The following is a 26,416-nucleotide window of genomic DNA, read 5'->3' as shown; positions in this document are numbered from 1 at the left end:
CAGCTCAAGTTCTGACATCCTGCGGGACATCGAAGAGGCAGCGGCGCTGGAAGAGTCAAATTCTGCACCGTAAGTACCCTTTGTCAACCCAAAGCCTGGTGCCAGCGAGATACTGCTTCCCTTCGTAATCAGAGTGTTTTATTGCTGAAGACAGGAAGCTGGGTCCCGGTAATGACTTCTCATCTTTGATGTGGGGAGTCCAGAGCGCAGAAATAAATTCACTGACTTAAAAAAAAGCTTCAACATCCTTCAGGGTAGTCTGAGCTTTACAAGCAGAAAATGGTCCCATGCTTTTTTTTTCCCGAAGCTTAGAAACTGTTTCGCAAGCTTTTGTGAGCCTGAAAAGTTGCAGAAAATATCTCCAGTTTTCAACTGCATCTTCTGAACCATGCATTTCACAAGAAAGTTTATCATTTAAGACTTCATGCTTCAAGGACAATTGTATGTAAATATTTGAACACTGTCCCCAAATGAGGTTCTTAAACAATTTAATTTTAAGAACAAAACAGGATTATGGTATTTATCCACTTTTTGCTGCTATAGCAGCCTCCGCTTTTTCAAAAGTGGTTTCCACTAAAATGTGAAACTTTTATTGTTAAAGAGCGGCCTTTTAAAGTGGTTGTCCTTTTGTCAGGGTTCCTTATTAGTGTTTAGATTTAGGAATTTGGCTGCAAGAACTTCCATTCAGACTCAGGTCAGGCACTGCATTGGATGATGGGGCCTGGCTCGCTGTGAGAGCTGCAGTCCTTGCCAAATGTTTTTCATGGAATTCCAGTCTGAATTCTGAGCAAGTTAGCCAGGTTCTTCTACACCAAGGTCTACAAGACATTTCTCTATGGACTTCACTTTGTGCACAGTGGCATTCTCCTCATTCATTTAGTTGACTCTGACTCTGTGATCATATGTACTTTTGCATGCCAGATGTGTCTGTCAATCACTGCTTCTTTCAGCTATTGCATAGGCATGTTCATAGCTTCTCATATGTCTATCCATCTTCGCCTCTGCTATTCTCTTCTTCTTTTTCCTTCAGTTTTTCCAAGCATCAAGGATACTTCCAAGGAATCCGGTCTTCTCATTGTGTTTCCTAAGTGTTTGAGTTTTAATAGTAGCATCAACCCCTCTAGTGAACACTCTGGCCTTATTTCTTTGAGTGATTTCTTTTGACTGGTTAGATCTTCTAGCAGTCCACGGAACTCTCAGTAGCTTTCTCCACACCCACAATTCAAAAGCATATTTTTTTCTACGCATGACCAAATAGTCGCACTTTTGCAGCCATATTTTACTACTGGGAACACTATAGCTTTAACTGTCCTGATCTTTATTGGTAAAATGACATCTCTATCCTTTAACAACCTTTCAAAATTTGCTATAGTTTTCCTCCCAAGTAAAATGTGGTTTTTAATCTCATGGCTGCAGTTACCATCTGCAGAGATCTTCCATCCCAGGAAGATTAAATCTATTGCAACTTCTATTTTTCCCCATCTATTTGCAGGTGGTTCATTGGAGAAGGCGACATAACTTAAGTTTTCTTGATGTTAAGCAGTAGACCAGCTTTGGCACTTGTTTGATATTTATGACTAGGCTCTTCAATACTTACTCAGTTTCAGCCATCAGAGTGGCATCATCGGCAAATCTCAGATTGTTAATATTTTTGCCAGCTATTTTAATTCCACCATATGACTCATTCAAACCAGCTTTCCACAATACATATTCAGCATATAAGTTAAATAAATAAGACCATATGCAACCTTGTCGCACTCCTTTGCCAATTAAGAACCAGTCAATTACTCTGTACTCAGTTTTAACTGTTGCTTTTTGGTTTGCATATACCACTCCAGTTAACTTTTGCCAGAAAAACAGATGAACAGAGGCATAGTGAAAGGACTTACCGTAGTTTTAACCATAACAAAAACCCGGGCCTATTATACCTTTATCACCAAACTTCACAGTTGACACTGTCCTTGAAGGTACATATCGTTTTCTTAACGTCCAGCAGCCTGTGACTAGAGCATCTTACACAAACAACCCTGGTGCTGTTTCTGAGATCGCAGTGTGTTTTTATTACCGTGAAGAACTTGAGTTGCTTCATCTCCTCAAACCCAACCTTTAAAGGGACCCTGAGCAGAGGTGAAAACAGGAAATCTGGACTTACCTGGGGCTCTCTCTAGCCTCCTGTAGCCCGCGAGGTTCTTCTGTGTCCTCTGGGACCCCTCTGTTGTCCCGCTCGCGGCTCCGGTAGGTGCGCGACTTTGTCCAAAGTCCGGCATGCGCCGTTCAGACACCCGGTGTGTCATCACGCACCTTGGCGTAAGGGTCCTGCACATGTGCGGTGCTCAAAAGACTGAACCGTGCATGTGCAAGACCCTTACGGCGATGGGCGCGATGATGTGCTGGGTGCCTGGATGGGGCCGTGCATGTGCAACTTCAACCGGGGTCACCAGGTTTACAGAGCCACCAGCGGGGGACCACGGGAGGGAGGGGAGGTTAGGGACCAAGAGGACACACAGGGACCTTACGGGCTACTGGAGGCTGGAGGGAGACCCAGGTAAGTCAAGATTTCCTGTTTTTTCACCTCTGCTCGGCATCCCTTTAACATTCACATACCGGAAATAACACTTGTAGAATTGAAATTAACATGAACATTCCCAGCAGCCCTCTGTACACTGGGTACCTTTTGGTAATGCCATGCTGGGGAATTATTACAATTTGACTGTATTTTTCTCTTTTCTCTGCTTTGCAAATATGCGTTTTTCTTGTTCTGCGGGGAAGAAGGGAGAAGAAAACTGAATGAACATGTTAATCATTCTGACAGAAGTCACTACTGCTCCAGATGCGCCTAAACTGCTATTATGCAAGTTTATTGGTGAGGCTGAGCCCGCTGGGGTTATCTTTTATTAAGCGGCCGGACACAGGATGTCCTAATGCATTCTGCATTTGTAAGCAGCTGGCTACCTGGCCTGAATACCGATCAGCTTGTCTGTCCCTTGGCAAGGTGAGATAAGCAATATGCTCTAATGGCACAAACACCAGTGGAGACTTCAGCTGCCTGGCACCTGTTTGCCTTGTAAACATAACCGCCTGAACTGCCGTGATGCTGCGATTTATTTCATTTCCCCTCTTCCAGCGCTTTGGCGGCGTTTCCCTCTGCATGTATGGCGTGCGATCGTATGCAAATCCTCTCTCCGTCTGCCTCGTGTTAGATTGCGCAGTCAATATGAAATATAGGCTGACACTGGAATTTTCTCTGAAATATGCATTACTGGGATTCGGAACTCATGCCAGAAACCGTAGATCACCCGGCGAGAGCGTTATCTTTATCCCCGCGCACGCACAGCTGCCGGCAGCCAAACTCCACGCTTCTTAAAAAAATGTTTCTAAAGCCACTTTGTTGTGAGGACTCAATTACGACTATCTGGGTCTGCACAAGTCGCAATGAGCTGCACGGGATCACTTTGCAAAATATCACACGTCGCGCGGAAGTCAGTGTCTGCTGCGCATTGTAGGGCTGAATGACATTGCATTGCGGTGCGCATTTTTGTACACCCTGCCCCCATTCAGTGCGATTGTCAACATGTGGAGGAATCTGTCATGTAAAGCTGGTATAGTACACCCTTTTTTAAAATGGGAAACTGTCAAAGTTGTTTTGTTTACAGTAAGACGTTTTATGCTCTTAAAGGAAACCTGTAACGTAAAAAAAAAAAAAGTTTCACATACCTGGGGCTTCTGCCAGGCCTCTGCAGCCTCCCTGTACCTGCGCCATCTCTAAACGATCCTCCGGTCCCCAGGAGTGGCTCAGTTTCGTTGTCAGCAGTCGCTGGTCACTAACTTTAACCATAACAAAAACTCTGGTCTATTATCCCTTTACCGCCAAACTTCACAGTTGACACTGTGCATAAAGGCACATATCGTTTTCTTAACATCAAGCAGCCTGTAACTGGAGCATCTTACATGAACAACCCTGGTGCTGTTTCTGAGTGTGTTTTTATTACCATGCAGAACTTAAAGTGGATCCGAGATGAACTTTTACTCCTTGCATAATTGGGTTCCTTACATATAGTTTATAGGGCATTCCTCAAGCCAAATACTTGTTTTGTTTTGTTTTAATACCCTAATTTCCTATAAACTAAACAAGCCACACCCACAGCTTCTCCAGAGTGCCTTGGCGCTTGCAAGGGATTGTGGGATTTCAGTCTGGGCAGGTGAAAAAGGTGTTACTAGCTATAGATTTCAGAGGCAGAGTTTTCACAATCTGAGAGCTGCAGTGCAGATACAGATCAGTTGCCTGTGTAATGGAGGAGATAAGAGTGGAGTTTTCACAGAATATGCAGATTAGCATGCTTAGATACAGATAAGCTTGCCTGTGTGTGTAATTGAGTAATAGTGACAAGCAGAAAACATGTCTGCTCCCATTGTATCACAGGGAAAAATATTAATATACTGTTGAAGCTGTTTGAAGATAGATTTGCTGTGTAAACTATCTAAACTTTAGATAAGTCACTTGTTATAGTTTTTCATCTCGGATCCGCTTTAAGGTGCTTCACCTCCTTAAATTCATCCTTTAAAGGAACTTTGAGCAGAGGTGAAAACGGGACTAACTGGGCCTCCCTCCAGCCCTCTGTAGCCTGCGAGGTCCCTCGGTGCCCTCCGTGTACCCGCTCGCAGCTCCGGCAGGTGCGTGACTTCGGCCAGTACTCTAAAGACTGAGCCGCATATGCGCAAGACCTTTACAGCAATGGGCGCGATGTGCTCTTAAAGGAAGAGTTTTATTTATCTGAAGCTTCTCCCAGTCCCCTGCAGCCTACCTGTGCCCGCGCCGTCTCTAAATGATCCTAGCAGCTCAGTGACTGCAGTTGCCTGGCCACACACGTTTTCGTTTGTGCTCCCCTCACCGGGAGCATCCTGCACAGTACAAAGTTTTCTCATACTGCGCCTGTGCAGGACGCTCCCAGCGACAGGAGCGCAATAGAGGTCGCACAGTGGCTGTCAACTTGTAAGTTGGCGGTAACGAAGCTGAGCCACGGCGGGGGACCAGAAGATCGTTCAGAGACTGTGCAGGCACACGGAGACTGCAGGGGACTGGCAGAAGCCACTGGTAAGTGAAACTTTTTTTTTTTTCATTACAGGTTTCCTTTAATGCTATTGCTATATGTTGTTAATCTTCTTACCACCTTCATCCTGTGTGAACAGCCCCAAACAAAGGGATGTCTCTCACCAAGGACACACCCTGATTGTTTTACGCCTTTTGGCCTACTTGCTAACTGACTGGCTCCGCTACATTACATCATTAACATATAATCCGGGTACAGAGGTGCCCAGGTTGAAATTAAACGGAGTTAAAAACAATAAAAACAAAAAAGGGTGAGGTGGCTTACCTCAGTGACCTCAATGACGACAGTCACATAATACAATAAGGGTTTTATTTAGCACAGTGGCTTACCTCGTCATTGAGGTAAGCCACCTAACCCTTTTTCGTTTTTATTGTTTTGTTTTTTGTTTTTCAGAAAATAAATGATAGAAAGAGAACAACAACAAACCGCACCATAAATGATATGGTACCACAGAGCAATATATAACGGACATAGCTTAACATCATAGGCATATTTTGATATAACAAGAACAAAATTTAAAATAAAAAGGCCGCAATCCAGCGCGGCCAGCAAATATGTAACAGAATACCATAAGTAAAAATTCAGAGCTCCTTCAAAAGCGGAGGATCATTAAGAAGGATAGTACATCTCTATAAGACACCGAGAGGATTGGAAGACAACCCTGGGCCCGACAGGGATCATACGCCAGAGGTTGCCAAATTAGCATAAGTCTAAACAAAGTGCACATATACTTATAGCGCATTGCCCAAACTAAAGAGCCATGACCAGTCTGAGTGCATGAACAAAAATAAAACACAGAGAGCCAAAGCCAAATATGACAGAGAAAAAAAGAGAAGAAAAAGAAAGGAAAGAGAGAGAAAAGCAGAAACTAGGGCAAAATCCAGAAGCCACCTCATTGACTAGGATTGTACTCAGACGCCAAGGGTGTTCAGACATGAAACACAACAAAATCCCGGGTCATGTCTCGGAAAACACCAACTAGGCAGACATGAGGGACAGATAGCAAGAGGACTGCTTAAATTCAAACCAAGTTTTCCAGAATTGTTCCCATTTCCCTTGTATGGTGGTAGTTAAAGATTCCATTTTTTGGACCCAATCAACTTCACGGAGCCACTTCTGTACTTTAGGAGAGTCAGTAGATTTCCACCGTCTAGCATTAAGGGCCTTGGATGCATTGATTAGGTGCTGTGTAAGGGTTTTCTTATATCTTCTGATGGACCAGGTGTTGCCTGGAGAGTCAGGGAGGCAAGAAGTCCATCTCAGCATGCATCAGGTCCCTCACTTCTGCCCAGAACTGAGTAAGTCCAGAGCAGGACCAGAAGATGTGTAGCAGAGGCCTCATCTCAAGACCACACCTCCAGCAAGTCCATTGTATGGAGCGTGGAGGGTGTCAAATACCACATCGTGTAGTTTTTTTTTTTTTTTTTTTTAACTCAACCTTGGGCGCCTCTTTATCCCTATTGTGTACTAATACCCCCACCCCATAGATGGTGGACACCATTGTGATAACCACTATTTATATCAAGGAGATCAATTGTATCCAGTCTGTTGTGGACACCCAGTGTAGAGTCGGGTTTATTGTCTCCACCTGCATCAAGTGGTTGGTTGCCCCATTAGAATCCACCTTTCCTGAGTAGTCCTTTTTGAAAATGACCTATATACCATTCAATCACTAACATACTACGCTATCTGGGCTCCCGTTGACTTTGTCTTTTTCCTTTTGGGTGCCAAGACACCCTAACTTTCCACATCATTAAGATGACTCATCCACGTCTCCTCTTGCTCCTCTAATGCTCACTCGCTCCGCCAGTCCCTGCATTGGCTTCCTGTCATGCAAAGGATACCATTGAAGATCCTAACTCTCACCTGCAAAGCACTATAGTCTTATCCTTCCCTACTTAACGACACTTGTCTCCAGATACTGCCCTGCACGTAATCTCCGCACTACTAACATCATTCTCCTCTTTAGTCACCTCTTCTCATTCTTTCCTTATTAGACTTTTCTGTAATTTCCCCACTTCTCTGGAACTCCTTTCCATAATCTGATCATCACTCACCCACACTTACTATTTTTAGGCACATCCTGAAAACTTACCTCTTCCGGCAGGCATATAATCTCAAGTAAAACATTAAAACCCTTTGATTTTAGGACGTGAATTCCAAGTCTTAACTGGTCCTTCCATGCATTCCAGGAAATTAAATTCACATCCTGCATTGAAAGACTCCTCCACACGCTGATGCACGCGTGCGCCTCTGTTGTCACCACTCAACTCGTATAAAATGATTGCTGCTGTAGCAAATAGCCGCAATCATTAATGAAAACTTACAAAAAATAAGTTGAACAGTTTGAAAAGAAGTTTGAAAGTGACCATGTCACATAAAAAAGTTGGTTTTTTTGCCCCCTTTTGTGAAGTGTTAACCCCTCCTACCTAATTAACCCCTTGTATCACCTACAGTATACTTGACCTTAGATTCGTGGACACCTGTATTGGCTGCCGCCTGTAGTGATCAGATGCGGTTGCTAGGGCGACAGGTCTGGGACCCGGTGCTGTATAGATGCGTTACTGTGCTGTTGCCTAGCAATGTACCTATACAGGACTATAATGGTACGCTACATGCCCGACTAGTGATGAAATATGGCATATGTGGTATGTATTTAACTGGAATGAAAAAAATGGCATATTTTCAGAATTTATTCCTATCTTTCCAATTTAACCATTCTGCGACTGCCTCGCTCAGAATTGCGGCCGCTCTCCTGGGACCGCCTAGCTCAGGATTGCGTCATCTTACGATGCATGAGATTTGCAGGGAACGAGCGCTCGCTTTGCGCCCGTTACCCGCAATGGGAGAGAGGCGGCCGCAGAGATGCACATGCCAGCCCGCGATCCGGGCTGGCAGGCTTGTGATCGTAGCTACTGGGGGTTTATTAAATGTAAACAGCGCGGTGGAACTCCTGCGCTTGTAGGCATAGGACTCTACACCGATCGCTGCCCGTGGCCAATTGAGGGGCAATTAAAGGCAATAAGGGTTGGGTTTTTTTTTCACGGGATCAGTGAATAATGGCGCACAGCGCCTATGCATAAAAATGGCGCCGCATTAAAAAGATACGCTTATCGCTATTTATCGTTAGTACTGCATAATAATGGCGCACAGGGAAAAAAGAAGAAAAACGGCACACACTAACGTTATTTATCAATAGTGGCACACACGAACGTTATTTATCAATAGCGCCCTACATAAGCCAAACTGCAGACGTAATTTAACTGCAAAACGGGGAATGGATTTAATGTAACACTGTCAAGGTTAGGCACCACTGGGGGGGTCTTAGGGTTAGGCACCACCAGGGGGGTCTTAGGGTTAGGCACCACCAGGGGGGTCTTAGGGTTAGGCAACACCAGGGGGGTCTTAGGGTTAGGCACCACCCAGGGGGGTTTAGGGGTTAGGGATAGGTACAGAGAGGGTTCTGTGTGTTAACGGTAAATAACAATAAGGCTTTAACGTTAAATAACAATAAGTCTTTAACGTTAAATAGCGATAAGCGGCAAACGGATTAGCGGCAATACCGTGCGCCATTATTTGCAGGCGCCATTTTCAGATGGATGCTTTTTTCACAGAAGCGATCAGAGACCACCAAAAGACTGCCCTGTTAGGGAGAAGAAAAGGAGGGCAGATTAATTTGGGTGGTAAGTTGTATGGCCGAGCAATAGACTGCTAAAGCTGCAGAGTGCAGAATTGTGAAAAATGGCCTGGTCACTAGGGGGTGTAAGCCTGTGGTCCTGAAGAGGTTAAAATGCCTATCAAATAACAACAAAAATAGCGCCCAAAGAAAGCCTAGATTGTCCTAAAAAAATAATATATGTATCACTTTGATGGCTTAAAGGACCACTGTCAAGAAAAAAAAAGGAAAATTTAAAATTCATGTAAGAACATAGAAAGAAGGAGTACATTTCTTCCAGAGTAAAATTACTTTCCTCCTATGTTGCTGTCACTTACAGTAGATAGTAGAAATGTGACATTACAGACAGGTTTTGGGCTAGTCCATCTTTTCATGGGGGATTCTCAGCATGGCCTTTATTCTTTCTAAAGACTCTATCTGAAAAGGATTTATGCAGAGATGTTGGCTAGCCTCCCTGTTCGCGTGACACTTTTTTGGCAGTTGAACAGAGCAACTGCCATTTGTTTAAGTGCTTTTGAAGATAAAGAATTCCCCATGAGGAGATGGGCTGCTCCAAAATCTGTTGGTTCTGTCAGATTGCTACCACCTGCTTTAAGTGACTGCAACATTGGAAAAAAGTAATTTATTGCTCATTTTCCTCATTTATTTGCTAATTTTTCCCAAAAATTTACTTCTTATTTTAATGTGTTTACATGCACTTTAAATTTTACGATTTTCGTGATAGTAATCCTTTAATTAAAAAAAAAAAAGTTACTGCTGTATCAACAACAACACAGCTAAAATGCCAAAATTGTCAGGGATAGACACACTGTCCTGGCAACAGCTGAGTCACTTTAGCAGAAAAGGAGGGGGGCAGAGTGTAGACACAAGCACAGGAAGATTCTTGCCTTTGCCGATGACCAGAGATAAGCAAGCTTCTACTGCTCTATGCAGTGCAAATACATTATCGTACACACTGGGAATGCTTTCAGATGTTCTTTTATGTAAGAGTAAGAGTAGTTACTGAAATGTTAATTTTGTGAGTATAATCCTACCTTAAAGGGGAATAACCCAGGGATGTGAAGTAGTTAAAGTGGAACTGTAGTGACAATAACATAATAAATACATTTTTTACAGTATTTATTTAGTCAGTGCTGCCCATTGTAAAATATTTTCTCTCCCTGATTTACATTCTGAAATTTAACATAGGTGGTCACATCTTCACTTCTGCCATTTGATCTGTACGGAATGTTCGTTACTGAGAGTTCTATGTACAGAGGGAGATACTGCTTGCTTGGCAGTTGGAAAAAGCTATTATTTCACACAATGCAGCAAGGTTCACAGACAGCAAACTGTCAGGACCATGGTTATGACCTCACACTGTGGGAGTGGTCTCACCACAATATCAGCCATACAGGCCCCCCTGAGAAACGGTTAAGGTTTCTCGTGGGAAAGGGGGTATCTGCTACTGATCGTGATGAAGTTCAATCCTTGATTAAAGTTCCTCTTTACACTCACCACAAACCACCACCATACCAGCATGTTCACAGCTTCCCACAATCTATTGTTCTGCCCCTTAAAGGGACTCTGAGCAGTGCAGAAATTATGGAAAGATGCATATCATTTTAAAGCTCTCTTTCTCCTCTTTCCAATATTATATAAACCGCCACCCTACGCCTTTTAGTTTTCGCTATTTTCGCGATTGAAACGGCCAGAAAGAGGAGAAAGAGAGCTTTAAAATGATATCCATCTTTCCATAGTTACATTGTATTACACAGGACGACACTTTCCCCAGTGTCAGCAGCTTCATTCAGCAGAATGGAGCTGCTGACTTTAGGAAAAAGTCGCCCTGTGTAATACAAGTAACTATGGAAAGATGGATATCATTTTAAAGCTCTCTTTCTGGCGACACCTAAATCGTCGCCCTACGCCTTTTAGTTTTTTCCATTTTCGCGATTGAAATCGCGGCCGCGGCAATCGTGAAAATAGCGAAAACTAAAAGATGTAGGGCGGCGGTTTGTATATCATTGGAAAGAAGAGAAAGAGAGCTTTAAAATGATATGCATCTTTCCATAGTTTCTGCACTGCTCGGAGTCCCTTTAACCCATTTAGAGAGTAAGCTCATCTGGGCAGGTTCTCTCTTTCCCTTCCTGTGTTATTACTGCTGTGTAAAGTGTTACATACTTTCCTTCTTCATGTATGATGTATTACTGATCTGTTCAATAGTCATTTATCTGTAATCCATTGTTTTCTGACTGTCTGTGTTGTGTGCAGGGCCGGATATAAGCCAAAACCATGACCTAGGGCACCACTGGATCAAGGGGCGGATGGGCAGCAGGCTATACTAGGGGGAAGGGTCACCTGGCTACCTATACCGGAGGGATAAGATTCAACAGGCTGGCTATACGGAAAGGGGGGGAGGGTTATCTGGCTTCTTATAATCCCTTATTCGGGATTGAGGACCGGTGAAGTCAAGTCAGCCCCAGCTGTGCGCACAGCAGCCATCGCAAGACACAAGTTGGATGAAGAGTGGTGAGTCCCGCACACGCGGGTGAAGATTACACACTACCCAAAATTGTTTCTTGGTAATCAACCTGTCCCCAGCTGATAGTTATGACGCCCACGGACTGCCCACGATCCCGCTCAGGATGATACATACCCCCCCCCCCCCCCCCAGCAGTTTAGACACCAGTTAGAGGTACCGGTACCGCTGTATGGGTGGTGGATTGAGTGTGAGGAACGTGGAATGTCTGTAGCAGGAGCGCTCCAGTGTTTTTAATTGGTTTTATTGCTACCCCCATGTGTGTCTTCTTTGGAACAATAAAGTGTTATATATCACAGCCTGTGGAGTGACGGCACATTTTTCTATTTTTTGCTTCTTATACTAGAGGGATGGGGGTAGTGGTCATCAGGATACCTATACTGGAGGGAAGGGTGGTCATCAGGCTATCTAAACTGGAGGAGAAGGCGGAAGTGTCAACGGGCTACCTAAATTGGAGGGAGGGCGAAGGGTCATCTGGCTATCTATATTAAAGGAGGGCGGCTGCTGACTGTGGCCTTGGACAGTAAAGAGTACCAATCCGGCCCTGGTTGTGTATTCTCTATTGTACGGCGCCACGGAAGATGCTAAATAATAATGATAATATCCCAGTGTCCCTCAAATACAGGCTGTATCATCACACTAGAAAAATGACTCACAATGGAGGCCTTTAAACCATCACATCAGTAATACATGAATCCTCATGAGCCTTCAGAAAGCCTTCAAAGAAATCCTATGAAAGGCTGCTGTTATTGTCTGATCAATACATACCATGTCAATAACAATCTAGTTAAAGGGCGACTCCGGAGTGGCTGTGACATGTACGTTAGGAAGTACATCAAACTGCCTCGTTAAGGCAATGCGCAAATGAAAACTCTTTATGTTAGGCAACAAAAGTGACATTGACTGTAGATGGTTCATGAGGGGTTATTATTTTTCGCTTACATGCAAACCTAATGCAAATTGTACGCAATATTAGGTCTGGTCAGAATCACCTGGAAGGGCATTTGATTTTCCTAGTTCCTGGCTAGATTAAATGGAGCAGTGCTCTTCGGCGTCGCTAGATTTGGGCGCAGCCGGCGCCACCATAGACTACAAAGGGAATCACAACTGAGTAGCGCTCAGTGAGTAACTTCAGCGCCGTCAGAAGACGGAGCCGAGGTTTCTTAAAAAACACAATAATTCGGCCTCAAGCAATCGCTGGAAGCCGAATTATATCATTCCCCCCACTATCCATGGCGGCCTGGAGGGGGAATAGTAATTAACACGGCCGGGACTTGTGGATCAGCCATATACCAGCTGTATCCTGCGCCCAAGTCTACCGGCACCAATTTCAAATGTATGCAGATTAAAGTGGTCTGAAACTCTGGCATAACATTAAATAAAAATGTGAGCGAGGTGGGCGCGCGCATGCGCACTGGCGGCAGCGGTAGAAAAAAAGACCTAGAGCCCGTTTTTAAGGAAAGAAAAAAACTTTTAGCCTTCACAACATTAAACAGTAGATAATGGCAGTTGGTGTTGTATGTTTTTTTTTTTTTTTTTTATGTCTGCCAGTAGTAAAGACGAATACAAATATAAACACATTACATGGCGAATATCAATTATTTCATGATCTCTCTTCTATTTTTTAACTCCTTACTTTGCAATGTATTATTGTTTCCCCTTTTTGCTAAAGTTCCTCTTTAGATTCGCATGCAAGCTGAAATTTATTAGCATCATACTAACCATCTCTAATCATTACTGTCTTCTGCAAAGATCCATTTCCATTCTTCGTAAAGCTAAAAAACCCAGCCTGGTCAAATTTTAAATCACATTTCACACAACAAAGTTCAGGGGATATGCCTGTTTTATTTTCCTGCAATCAAACAAGACTTTTAGCAGTGCGGAATCCTCTAAAGCCTGATTGGCCCACAAGGAAGGCCATGCTCCCCACAGAGTTTGAAGTGCATTCACATCATAGCCTTATATTAATATTTAGTATATATTTAGCGCCAAGAACTTCCGCAGCACTGTACAGAGTCTTGTCAGTTAACTGTCCTTTAGAGGAGCTCACAATCTAATCCCTACCATAGACTTATGTCCATCATAGTCTTTGGTCAATTTTAGGGGGAAGCCAGTTAACATGGAGACAATAGCAGCTGCTTTTACTTGATGTGTAGAAAAGAACATTGAACATTATTGAGCACAGCCCGTATTTACTTCACAGGAGCCTATAGACACTGATGCACCTTAGACTTCACCCTTGAGCCTACAAACACCCGCCGAACACCACCACAACTGTGTTGGCTGTCCTAGCTATCACTTCTTCCTTACTTCCCTTGCTCTTCATCAGTAGTTAAAGGTGCCCTTTGGTATTAGGCAGCCAGAGGTACCCTCAGTATTAAGTAGCTCGAGGTGCCCCCAAGTATTAGGCAGCTAGAGGAACCTAAGTATTAAAGGGCCACTATCACGAAAATTGTAAAATGTAAAATATATGTAAACACATGCAAATAAGAAGTATGTTTCTTCCAAAGTAAAATGAGCCATTAATAACTTTTCTCCTCTGTTGCTGTCACTTAAAGTAGGTAGTAGAAATCGAACAGAACTGACAGGTTTTCGACTAGCCCATCTCCTCATAGAGGATTCTCCGGGTTTTGTTTATTTTCAAAACTGAATAGCAGTTCCTCTGTCCAGCTGCCAAAAAAGTGTACAGCTAGCAGAGAAGCTGGCCAGCATCATTGTATAAATCCTTTTTTAGGGAATGTCTTTATAAAGAATAGTAGCCTTGCTGAGAATCCCCTATAAAGAGATGGACTAGTCCTAAACCTGTCGGTTCTGTCAGATTTCTACTACCTACTGTAAGTGACAGCAGCATAGGAGAAAAGTAATTTATAGCTCATTTTACTCTGCAAGAAAAATACTTTTTTGTATGTGTTTACATGAATTTTAGATTTTACAATTTTTTTGCGATAGTGGTCATTTACATAGCTAGAGGTACTCCTGACTGAAGGGAGATCTCGTCAGTAGAACGCCGGAATCAGGGTGAGTAACCTCTCATTTACACTCTTACCAGGACTCTGCATAGGGAGGGGAGTGAGCTGCATTTCCATTAACAAGCACCTGTAGGCACGTGCCTACAGTGCCTTAATGGAAATCTGTCCTTAATTGAGCATATTTGCTGGATTACATTGTGATTTCTTTTTACATTTGCCTTTAGTTCAACCACTAGAAAGAGGTTAACCTCCCTAATGGCATTCCCAACTCAGGCTTAGGGTGAAAAAAAACATGCTGCAAGTGGTAGTCCTAAGCCTGGTTCAGGGCAACCGGTGGGGAGGTCACTGCAGAGCCCACAGCAGAGCCGGCACTTCATACTCGCGTCTCAGGATCCGGACAGTCTCCTCTGTGTCTTTTAAGGCTCTCAATCCCTGGCTCACAGGCGGTGACATCACCTGTCACGTGACCACAAACGGCAATCTCACCATGGGAGTAGAGATCCCCCCACCCCGGAGGACTCTCCAATGTGAGCTATCATAGTGTGTGGTGTCATGCGATTTCAGCACAACATCCGACGTGAAAATAAACGGATGAGATCCTCAAATTGTATCTATCCTCCTCCTCCTAGAAATGACTTTTGAAGATATTCCACATTTTTATTTTATATTTAAATCTACTTTTTAAGTTTTTACTGTTTTATTGTTTTTGCTCAATTGAAGTATGCCAGAGCAAAAAAATCTATGAACTATTGACCCTTTTTATCTCTTTCCTGCTCTCAGACGCAATTGTCTTCTAGGAAAGTGTTTTATAGTTTTAATTTCTTATCAGTGAGGGTTAGGCCACATACAGACATCAGACCATAGTCTTTGGAAAATGAAAGATCACAGACCAATCTTACCACCCTTCCTGTAGTATAAGAGCCATACTCTACATAGTCTTTTCTATGGAGCTGAACTCCCCATCAGGAAAAAATCTCTGCAGGCTGCTGCACACACAGATGCTGTACAGACACAAAAGATCAGTATCTGCAAAAGATCTGTTCCTGCCAAAAATCCATTCCTGCAAATTGCAATGATAGTCTATGAGATCTGCAGATCATCATACACACATGATTTAACTGACAATCATCTGCAGATCTGAAAATCCATCCTGGTGGATCTGATCTGCAGATGAATGTCAGTTAAATCATGTGTGTATGATGATCTGCAGATCTCATAGACTATCATTGCAATTTGCAGGAATGGATTTTTGGCAGGAACAGATCTTTTGCAGATACTGATCTTTTGTGTCTGTACAGCATCTGTGTGTGCAGCATCTTGCCAAGATTTTTTCCTGGTGTGGAGTTCAGCTCCATAGAAAAGACTGTGTAGAGTATGGCTCTTATACTACAGGAAGGGTGGTAAGATTGGTCTGTGATCTTTCATTTTCCAAAGACTATGGTCTGATGTGTGTATGTGGCCTTACACTCTAGTCTGACTCAGTCCTGACTCGGACAGGAACTGATGTTTAACTCTTTCAAGCAGAGAAAGAAAAAAAGGAACACAGCATAGTTATTTGTGTGCTAGGCACTGTACATACACATGTCTATCTCAATATGTCACATGTCACCTCGGGTATCCTTTAGGGGCACATTCACTGAAAATTGTTAAAGATAAATTGCATGTGTATGCAAATGTATAAAATGTGCGTTTTTTGAGTACAATGCACTACACGTTGTTTTTTGTTTTTTTTTGCTGTTTTTTTTTTTTTTGCCTAACTCGCTGTCACAGGAGCCAGTAAAAATCTGACAGATCTGATTTTAGACTAGCCTATTTCCTCAAGGGGAATTCTCTGGGTTTTCTTCAAAAGCGCTTACTAAATGACATTTGCCCAGTCTAACTGTCCAACTGCCAAAATAGTGTTCAAGTGACTAAGCATATAACTTCCTTATATAGATCTTTCCATAGAGTTCCTGTCTAAAGAATAAAGAAAATACTGAGAATCCCCCATGAGGAGTTGGACTAGTCCAAATCTGTCAGATTTTTACTGCCTACTATAACAGCAGCAACAAAGGCGAATACTTTATAGTGCATTTTGCTCTCGGAGAAATGTGCTGCATTTTTCTGCAAAATATAAGTTCGTCCGTCGTCGTTGATGACCAGAACATCATAAAGCGGATAGGGCATGATGTCTTGACTTGCGCATGAGTTGAATTATAGTGAGGGAGAGTTGTGCACTGAGCTCTGTCTCACTGAGCTCTGTTTGCCCTCCACAGCACTCAGATGGATCTGCCTTCCTGCCCATTGAATCAGTCTAGTGATTTCGTCAGCACAGTTTGCCGAATCCATCCTTAACACATGGGTAGACATGCCCTAAGTTCCCCAGGGTTAAAACCAGTCAGCTACCCTCACCTGGTTTTGATGGCCAGTTGAAGCCGTTGCCGGGGTTGTGGCAGCTATTGCATACAAAACAGCGGCAAGGAGCCACGGGTGAGGACCAAAGTAGATGAACTACTCCAGAAAGCACGGCTTGCCCCAACAGAGGTATTACCTCTACCTGACATCGTATACACCCCACAATTTTTCACTATAGTGGTCCTTTAAAAGCACCCCTGTGGTTATAAGCTATGGGAAGCTGTCATGTTGAGTTTCTTCTATGTAAAAGTAAAAAATATTTAAGGCACTCTCCCTTCACTGCACACCAATATAGGAAGCCAGAGGTGCTTCTCAGTATTAAGTAGCCCTCCTGAAACGGCAGAGGTATTCTTTAGAATTCACCCCAGGTAGCGCTCCCCCCCCCCAGTATAGGTAACCCAAGTTAATGCCCCCCTCATATAAGTAGATGCACCCCACCTATATAGGTAGCCAGAAATAACCTCCAGCCCCTTAGCATGGGTAGCCACATGGACCCTTGTATAGGAAGCCAGAAGTTTCCCCCCAGTATACAGTAGATACACCCCCCCCCCCCCGCATTTGTAGACCCCTCAGTATAGGTAGCCAGAGGCACCCAGTATAAGTATCCAGATGTGACCCCCTTCCTCACGTACAAGTGACACGTCTCCAGGCTCCACCAATGATCTACCTTATCCAGGCCTCTATACAATGGAGTGAAGAGGTGGCACACTACTGGCGTTGCTGGTTAGAGCATATATTTAGAGCAACAGAGCAGTACACTACATCACGGTCCTTCGTCGGGCCTCTATGTTTACAGCACCCTCTCTTGTCATATAATGTGACTAGGGAGGGAACAGTAGTCATGGACACGGGGGCAACTGGAGACTGTAGATCACCGGTGGAGCGTAGAGAGGTAAGTCACTTCTCTTATGCTAGGTTGCAACTACTCTGCATTTCAGGTGGGGGCACAGCGCCCATATCGCCAACATCTCACCCACACTGGGCCCTGCAGTTGCTATGGTGACCCCCTATGCCACTGACTCCTCCAAGCTTATGCAGGAGACAGCTGTGTTAGCTTTGTAATTTACGCTCTGTGCACCTCTGTCTGTTGTTTGCACTCATGCGCTGACATCTAGGAATCCCACTGTAGATTGAAGAGAAGAACCAGGATTCTGTCATAAAAGTGCCAGGATTTCTTTCCTCACAGTGTAAAGACATTCCAGCTATGAAATCTTCCAATGCTGCCCCAGGCTGCCACTGATGGTCCGCACAGGCATTCGTCTTCCCAGCAGAGCATCCCGTGCCAGAACTTTCCAGTGTGTTAATGTAATTTACACAACACTCTCCTTAGTGCACAGTTTCCTCTGTCTGCTTCCATGACGCGTGTGGGACTCGGAGAGAGGTGGAAGCCTTTTAACTTATACGGTACAATTATTCCCCTCGTGTTCACTGCCCAGCTGAGGAAAACGAATGCCTTGCAGGAGATATCCCACTTTCCAGTTATTAATATTACGTTTGATATAGCGCTGACATCTTCTGCAGCACTTTCCAGAGTACAGAGTCATGTCACTGACTGTCCTCAGAGGAGCTCACAATCGAAGACATTCACACTTGACAGTTTTCCATTCGCAATAGAGCTTACAACCAATGTAAGCCAATGGGTTTGTTCATGTCCGCCTTTTTCACATGAGGGAAATACATTACTACCTGCAGCATCATTTCACACACCGTGTATGTTTTCTCATTGACAATCATTCAGCTACTGTGGTAAAACGCATTGATATGCAGATGAACATGCAGAGTTGCTTCAAAATGTGCATACATTCTCAGTGCAGACAAGTGTGAACTCTCTCCTTCTTATCGTTACCATAGCCATAATCAAATGTCCTACCATATAATGATGTATTTATATAGCGCTGACGATTTCTGCAGCACTTTACAGAGTACATAGTCATGTCCTCAGAGGAGCTCAAAGTCTAATCCTGACCATAGTAATAGTCTAATGTCCTGCTATATTATTTTTATTATCTAGTAGCTGATGGCCCAGGGTTGCCTGGGAATGTACTTGGCTGGTGTTGGCGCCGCCCACTTTTTCTAACCCTAACGCACAATTACTCAATGATCTAGTTTGAGCTTTGCGATTTTTGGCATCAATTATTTGCATTGAAATGAAACAAATCTGATTGGCTGTGGCTCCACCCCCTTTTCTGAATGTGAACCCCAGTCACATAATGACCAACTGTACCAGGTTTGAGGCTTGTGCCATTATCAGTACAAGAATGGCAGCAATTAAATATTCCCCTTAAAAATCAATAGGTGAATTTTGATTGGCTTTTGTAGGCTCCACCCGCTTTCTGAATATTAATCCCAGTCACCAACTATGCAAAGTTTCAAACCCTACTATAAACAGTGTAAGAATGGCTGCAGTTTACATTTTCCCAGGGAAATTTGTATTTGTCTCCGGCCACTGATGACCCGGCGTTGCCCAGTTATGTATTTGGCTGGTGTTTCCTGCCCCCACTTTTTCTAACCCTAACACACAATGACTCAATTAGTCAATGACCAAGTTTGTGAGCTTTGCAGTCTTTAGCATTAATAATTTTCATTGAAATGAAACATATCTGATTGGCTGCTTGTGGCTCCACTCCTTTTTCTGAATTTAAACCCCATTCACCCACTGACCAACTGTATCAGGTTTAAGGCTTGTGCCATTAACAGTGCAAGAATGGCAGCAATTAAATATTCCCCTTGAAAATCAATAAGTGAATTTTGATTGGCTTTTGTAGGCTCCACCCACTTTCCTGAATATTAATTCCAGTCACCCAACGACCAACTGTGCAAAGTTTGAGAACCCAGCCATTAACAGTGTAAGAATGGCTGCAGTGTACATCTCCCCAGTAAAAAAAGCAGAATCCCCCAGTAGTTTCACAAAGCTCCAGGGATTTAATTTTACCAAACCTTACACTTGAGCTACGTTCACACTGAACGCGTTTCAGTCTGCGTTTTGGGAACACGTGCAGGAGGCAGACATGCACGACATCAGAAAGTGCATAGACTGCACTATCTGAAGTTCACACTGCATGCATTCCGGTCCAGAAACGCATGCTTGCTTTTTTCCCGAAAAACGCGGCTGACCATTCACTTCACAAACGCGGATGGCGTGCGTTCGTATGCGTTGCGTTCCGAATGCACGGCTGTCCGCGTTTGCTGATTTGAACAGGGCCTTACTGTTACCTTGCAGTTAGTAATCCCGCCAGTTATATGGCAAAAATAAAACCATATAAATACAAGTCAAGAGCTATAAATAATGTTTACCTGATATGCTAGTAAAAGGACAAATGTTAACCATTTTGACCATGCCATATCAGATGGGCTTCTTTCTGCAGCTGCTATAGCTGTAGCACTTGTGTATGACTGAACAAGCACTGCTTATAACAGGATAGTCCTGAAAAGGTCATTATTTCTCTGGTGGAGCTTAAATTTTGTTTATTCTGAGCAGATTGCTAAGAAAATCTAAATTTCCTCCATCACTTCCCGAGCATTCCAGCACTTCTTTGTTATACAGAAATAAATGCTGCACATGCCATAATTTTAGGCCCCTAGCACCCTTTAAGTGTTGCGTCGCATCGTGTCAGTGTTCCCTGCCACAGCTGGTCTATACAGCGAGTTACTGCATGAACCGCACTTACCACACAGATCATGCAGTAATGCATGTCAATGGGTGATGCAGGCATGATGGGAGTGGCGCCCATGCGTGGACCGATGGGAATCCCACTGACATACTTTTTGTACGTCACTAACCAGGGGGCGGGCCTATGCTTATGACCCTGTTGCCGTACTGTGGCGCAGGGTCATGTGAAGCCTCCTCGTTGCAGTGCGTGCACCACATCACAGGGGGCGGGCCTATGCTTATGACCATGTTGCCGCACTGTGGCGCAGGGTCATGTGAAGCCTCCTAGTTGCAGTGCGTGCACCACATCACACGGGGCGGGCCTATGCTTATGACCCTGTTGCCGCACTGGGGCGCAGGGTTATGTGAAGCCTCCTAGTTGCAGTGCGTGCACCGCATCACAGGGGGCGGGCCTATGCTTATGACCCTGTTGCCGCACTGTGACGCAGGGTTATGTGAAGCCTCCTAGTTGCAGTGCGTGCACCACATCACAGGGGGCGGGCCTATGCTTATGACCCTGTTGCCGCACTGTGACGCAGGGTCATGTGAAGCCTCCTAGTCACACCCAATGAATATAAAACTGTCCTTCCTTACCCAGCAGTCATGTGATGTCTGCAAGTCTCGTCATCCTCTGATGAAGAGAGCAGCACCTCATAATGGAATATGGGAGGTTGCATAAGATGCCATTCACACTGCCTCTGTATGAAGCCTAATAGAGGCGGCGTTATCAGACAGCCTAGCACCAAGGCAAAGGAGGAGGGCCTGAAGACCATCAGGTGACTGCTGCCAGACAGCTGAAATGAAGGTAATTGAAGGATTATTTTCTTATAACAAATAGAGGCACTGGGACTTTCCTGGTTGACGGGAGGATTGGGGACTTTTTTGTTTTCCCGGCGTTCTATTTGGAAGCACCATTTATCTGGGTTTCAAGAACATTTTTGAAAAGCTTTAACCCTCTCCAACCCTGTGTTAGGACTATGACCAACATTGGCCTTTTCTAGTATAAGCCCAATGCTGGACGTAGCACCAGGGGTGTAACTAGAGGGGAGAAGCACCTGCTATTGCAGGGGGGCCAACTACTAACCTTCCCCTCCTCCGATACAGGGGAATATACTTCAGGTCAGGCCACACTTGTAAGATGGGCACCCAAGGCTGTGAAGGGCACTGAGGGGAGGGAAGGAGTGTGAACATTTGCAGGGCCACATCAAAGTTTCGCTGGTGGGGCCCCATGAGTTGTAGTTACGCCACGCTGGATAATATCTGGCACAGAGTTAACCCCTTGAGCCCGCGGCACCACGTAACATAAATATTACGTGGGTGCATTTGGTTTTGCCGTTAGGGGCGCGTTGCTGGATCTAGTCTTGTACGGCGTCACCCTATGTGGATCAAAGTGTTGAACAGAGTTTGCATCTTTTGATCCCTTCTGGTACCGTGCTGCGCCACGTAAAACCATTCTTACCCTGGCGTGTGTGCTATTAGGGGTGGAGCTACAGCACATGGGGCGGAGCTGTGCCTGCCTCCCCCGACTCCCTGGACCCCTCCCGCCCTAGTAAGAGGAGGTAAAGACCCTCCAGGTCTCTACTGCAGCAGCATTTTTGCAATCACCTATGTGTGTCCCCCCCCCCCCCCCCCCCCCATGCTCCGCCCCCTCACACTGGGGGGACGTTAGTCATGGCGGAAAGGATTTTAAACCAATTAGAGATCCCACACACTGTCTTTTGTCAGTATGGTGACTGAGGGTCTCACGCATGGGGGCCTCATCACCTAATGGGTTCTGTATTGGTTTCATTGCTTTGTTGTTGAATCTGAGTACCATAAGTAACTGGGCAGAAAGAAAAACATATCCAATCCCAGCACATTCCACAGCATGAGTTACAGGTCCAGCCAGAGCAATGTATGGTCATACTGTATTTACAGCTCTTGGCCCCACTTATGATGAATGTATATAAGAAGATATACATGGTGTAAAGCATTTCAGCATCGGGCTGTGGTGCCCTGACATGCTATGGATATACAGAGGCATCCCTGCAACTTCTCTTTCAGCAGTTCCGGGAATGCTTTCGTTTTTAGTGAATTCCTGGTGCTGTACAAAACAGACATTCTAGGCCAGGGGTCCCCAAACATTTTGGGTCGAGGGCCGGGTCAACATACTTCAGACTGCTGGGCGGCCGGAGTATACATAAAATGATGTAGAAGTCTTTGTGGACCAGACAGTGAAGCATACCCAGGTGACAACCTGCAGTCCAACTGGACAGCAGTGTCATCAACCTGATGTGGAATTTGATTGGAACCCAGCGAATTACTGCTTTCTGGCTTCCATGTGGATGGGTGGTGCCAGCACTGCTTTTCTATATGCAGACCACCAATATTTAAAGATGTAGCTGACCGCATCTATAAGTAATACATTGTGCGTCTGGAGGGCCGGTAAAAAAGCCTCAGGGGGCCACATTCGGCCTGCGGGCCTTAGTTTGAGGACCATTGTTCTAGTCTAACAGAAAGTTGCATAAAAGGCAAGAGAACGTGCAGGCTAAGTTTTTACTGGTTTATTGTTTTTGCTCAATGACACATTCATTGAAGTATGTGAGAGCTAAAATCTATGATCTATTGACCCCTGTTATCTCTTCCCTGCTCTCAGAAGCCATTTTCTGCTAGGAAAGTGTTTTACAGTTGTAATTATACAAAAAGTTTTCATACTATAGTTGTCTGAGTCAGGACCCAGTCATGACTCAGACAGGAACTGCCAATTACATACCTGATGTTTAACTCTTTCAGGCAGAGAAAGAAAATAAGAAACACAACATTTGTGTGCTAGGCACTGTACATACACGTCTATCGCATCATGTCACATGTCACCTCGGGTATTCTAATTGCACATATCTAAGATTACGCCACTATTTGTAGTCAAAAATCACTGTTATGTTCATATGAGCAGAACTCAGCAACACTTCTGTCTGGGAGAATCCTCTTTCCCAACCTCATTGATTGCTGACTTTTGCAATAAGCCCTACTTAAAGTGGACCTGAACTCAGTACTTCCTCTCGGCTCTAAAATATAAGCAACTGCATAATAACATTTCTGTGTAATACAGTATTCCTTTAAGACGCGCGTGGGGCAGGGCTGAGGCGGTTAGCCCTGCCCCAATGCGGAAGCGCTCCCCCGCTTTACGGAGGGAATTTGGGGGTGAAGGGACCCCCGTTAAGCCGCGGGATAGCGGTATTTTAGCAGGGGCACACATGCCCCTGCTATCTATAAGGTCTGAAGCAAGATTTATTCTCGCTTCAGACTCTCTTTAAATTAAGTAGTAATAAGACTGATTCCCCCAGCAGAGGAGACACAGATGGCCTTGTGTCTGCTGTCACCTTTTGTACCGCTCCTGAGGATGTGTCAGCAGCACATGGAGGACTCCGGTGTAACCCATCCAGACGTCTCTGAGGATCTATCCTGGTTTCTCCTCTAGTTACTGAGAGGAAATCATTACAGCCATCGCTCATCACTCTTTACACAGAAGATTGTGTGTGTCGGCTGCCTGGAGACCGGACAGCATTTCGTGCCTTTCTCCGTGTTCCAATACGCTTCAGGACCTTCAAGTGTGATTCCCTGCTAAACATTATATTTACTCTGTCGTTCTCCTAGCAGCTCGTGTTGTGTGCCAGATTATCGTCCTAAGAAGAGAGTCACTATCTCATTGCGGCGCTGCTGTTGTTAAAGCAACAACTGCTGCTAAATTTTCACTATGGGTGAATTAAAGGTTCTCTTAAGGGGGACCTGAACTCTTGCACAGGACAGAAGGAAAACATAGAGAATCGCAACCTGTATGTATTTAGACAGTTTAGCCCAGTGATGGCTGACCTTGACACTCCAGCTGTGACAAAACTACAAATCCCATCATGCCTCTGCCTCCCTGAGTTATGCTTAGAGCTGTCAGAGTAATGCAATGCCTCATGGGACTTGTAGTTCCACCACAACTGGAGTGCCAAGGTTAGCCATCACTGGTTTAGCCTGTCTAGTTCTTCCTCATTTGTGACTAAGCACACTGTAATTTGATCTCTCAGCTGTGTCGGCTGGCTGCCTCGGCAAAGCAGCTAATTGGTAAACACAGGATGTTAACCCTTTGTCTGCTTCTATGAAAGCAGGAAGTAGACACACTGCAGATTTATTGCAGGATTTGTATCAGCTGTAACCTGGTTTTTACCCTAACAGACCAGAGTAATTTTCATCTGTCAGCGCTCCTCCCTTTTATTCACCAATCATTTTATTACTACTTATCATATAAAACGATTTATACCTTGTTATTTTCACCACCAATTAGGCTTTCTGTGGGTAGTACATTTTAAGAATTATTTTATTCTAAATGCATTTTTATGGGGAAAAATAAGAAAAGAAATGGAAGCAAATTCATTATTTCTCAGTTTTCGTCCATTATATTTTTAAAAATAAAATCTTCTTCTGTGGGTAAAACCTACACATTGTATTTGCCCATTTGTCCCGGTTATTAAAACATTGAAATGTACCCTATAACAATGTATGGAGACAATATATTATTTATATTATTTTAAAATAGCAAGAAGTTTTGAATCAGGATGATACTGTGAGAGAACGCGGAAAAGCCACCGCGTGTGCTGATAGCAAGGCGGCTGATTCCGCGTCCAGTGCGGCGGTTTGCACGTGGAAGCGTGCGTCTGGTAACATGGCAGAACGCGGAAAAGCCGCCGCATGTATTGACAGCAAGGCGGCTGGTTCCGCGTCCAGCGCGGCGGTTTGCATGCAGCAGCGTGTGTCTGGTGTGGCTGAGTCTGTTAGTTCACACAGGCTTAGGAATACGCGCGCGCGCTGAGAGGCAGAACTTTTATGATGGGCAAGGGGGGATCAGCTGACCGAGCCGATCAGCTGACCCCAGAGCTGGTAACTATTGGTTGATCACTTAGGGGTGGCGCCAGAGAGCACTACTCCATATATAGTTACTGCTGCACAGTCACAAGTTGTCTGCCGTTGCGAACACTACGTGGAAGCCTTCAGACCTTAGTCAAATCCAACAGTGTGTTTGAACCAGGAGGACCTGGGAATTCACACTGAGCCAGTTAACTTGTATTATTGCTCTGTTATATGTTAGACTAGTTCCAGGGTGTAGAGACCACGGACCTCACACACAGACTAGGGAACTTGTGTTATCATTCTGTTATACATCAGACTAGTTCCAGGGTGTCACACCCAGATTAGGGAACTTGCTATACATCAGACTAGTTCCAGGGTGTAGAGACCACAGACCTCACACCCAGACTAGGCATTGTTTGATATCTGTTATGACTTATTGCTTTCCTGACTATTCCTCTGATCACTGATTCGGTACCTTGCATATCTGATATTCCGTTGCCAAACCCTGCTTGCCTTGGATACCGAATCAGCTTTCTGTCTTTGTACTTTGTCTGTCCGTGTGTTGCCGACCTGGCTTGCCCGACCTCGAGAGCTATCTCTCCCCTTAAGAGATAGTCTCCGGAGCAGATAGTAATATCCACCTTCTGGTGTCACTCACTCTCTGGTCCTTCCTACCTTCAGCCTGACTCCACCCCTTGAAGAGTCTCAGGCTGCTGGAAGGTTCCTGTACTCTCTAAAGCAGTATTGCCTATACTGCCTAATATCACCTGCTCATCAGGTGTGTTTCTCAAAGTATTACTGTTACACCAAACACTCTTATATACTTAGGTGTCCAGAGGTTAGTAATATATCTGTATTATCGGTGATTCTGCAGATCATCAATAATCGGGTATATATCTGTATTCTTGGTGATACTGCAGATCACCAATATTCAGATTCTCTCTGCGTGCTTACACCGATCATTACAGATACTATTTATTGGTATACTACTAAAATACTCTGCTGCTATTATTTGGAAATACTGTGTAGGAAATATAGGTGTAATTTTTCTGTTTCTTGTTTTTTTAGTCCAGTCCATAATTACAAGCCCTTATGTAGTAAAATAACAGTAATATACCCTTATAAAATACATATTAAAAGAAAGCCTAAGACAACTTTTTATGTCATTTGGGGAGTGTTGGGGAGGGGCTTTGGAAGGGATTCATTTTATTATTTTTAATTATATAA

General features: G+C 44.3%; 1 protein-coding gene across 6 annotated transcripts in view; it reads left to right on the top strand.

Moving 5' to 3' along the window:
* Nucleotides 1-26,416, top strand: part of RAD18 (RAD18 E3 ubiquitin protein ligase) — a 618,600-nt gene that overhangs the window by 508,715 nt on the left and 83,469 nt on the right. For 3 of the 6 annotated variants that reach the window (XM_068252779.1, XM_068252778.1, XM_068252782.1), the window contains exon 12: nt 4-69. The exons of 2 other annotated variants lie outside the window; for them this stretch is intronic. In XM_068252779.1, the coding sequence (XP_068108880.1) occupies nt 4-69 (66 nt within the window). Of the gene's footprint in view, nt 1-3; nt 70-11,037; nt 11,394-26,416 lie in introns of those variants that run through there. One more of the 6 variants, XM_068252781.1, reaches the window with a different exon arrangement.

The sequence above is a fragment of the Hyperolius riggenbachi genome, chromosome 9, assembly GCF_040937935.1.
Source record: "Hyperolius riggenbachi isolate aHypRig1 chromosome 9, aHypRig1.pri, whole genome shotgun sequence".
NCBI classification, from domain to species: domain Eukaryota; kingdom Metazoa; phylum Chordata; class Amphibia; order Anura; family Hyperoliidae; genus Hyperolius; species Hyperolius riggenbachi.
The sequence above is the reverse complement of the archived record's forward strand: the minus strand, read 5'-3'. Positions and strand labels throughout refer to the sequence as shown.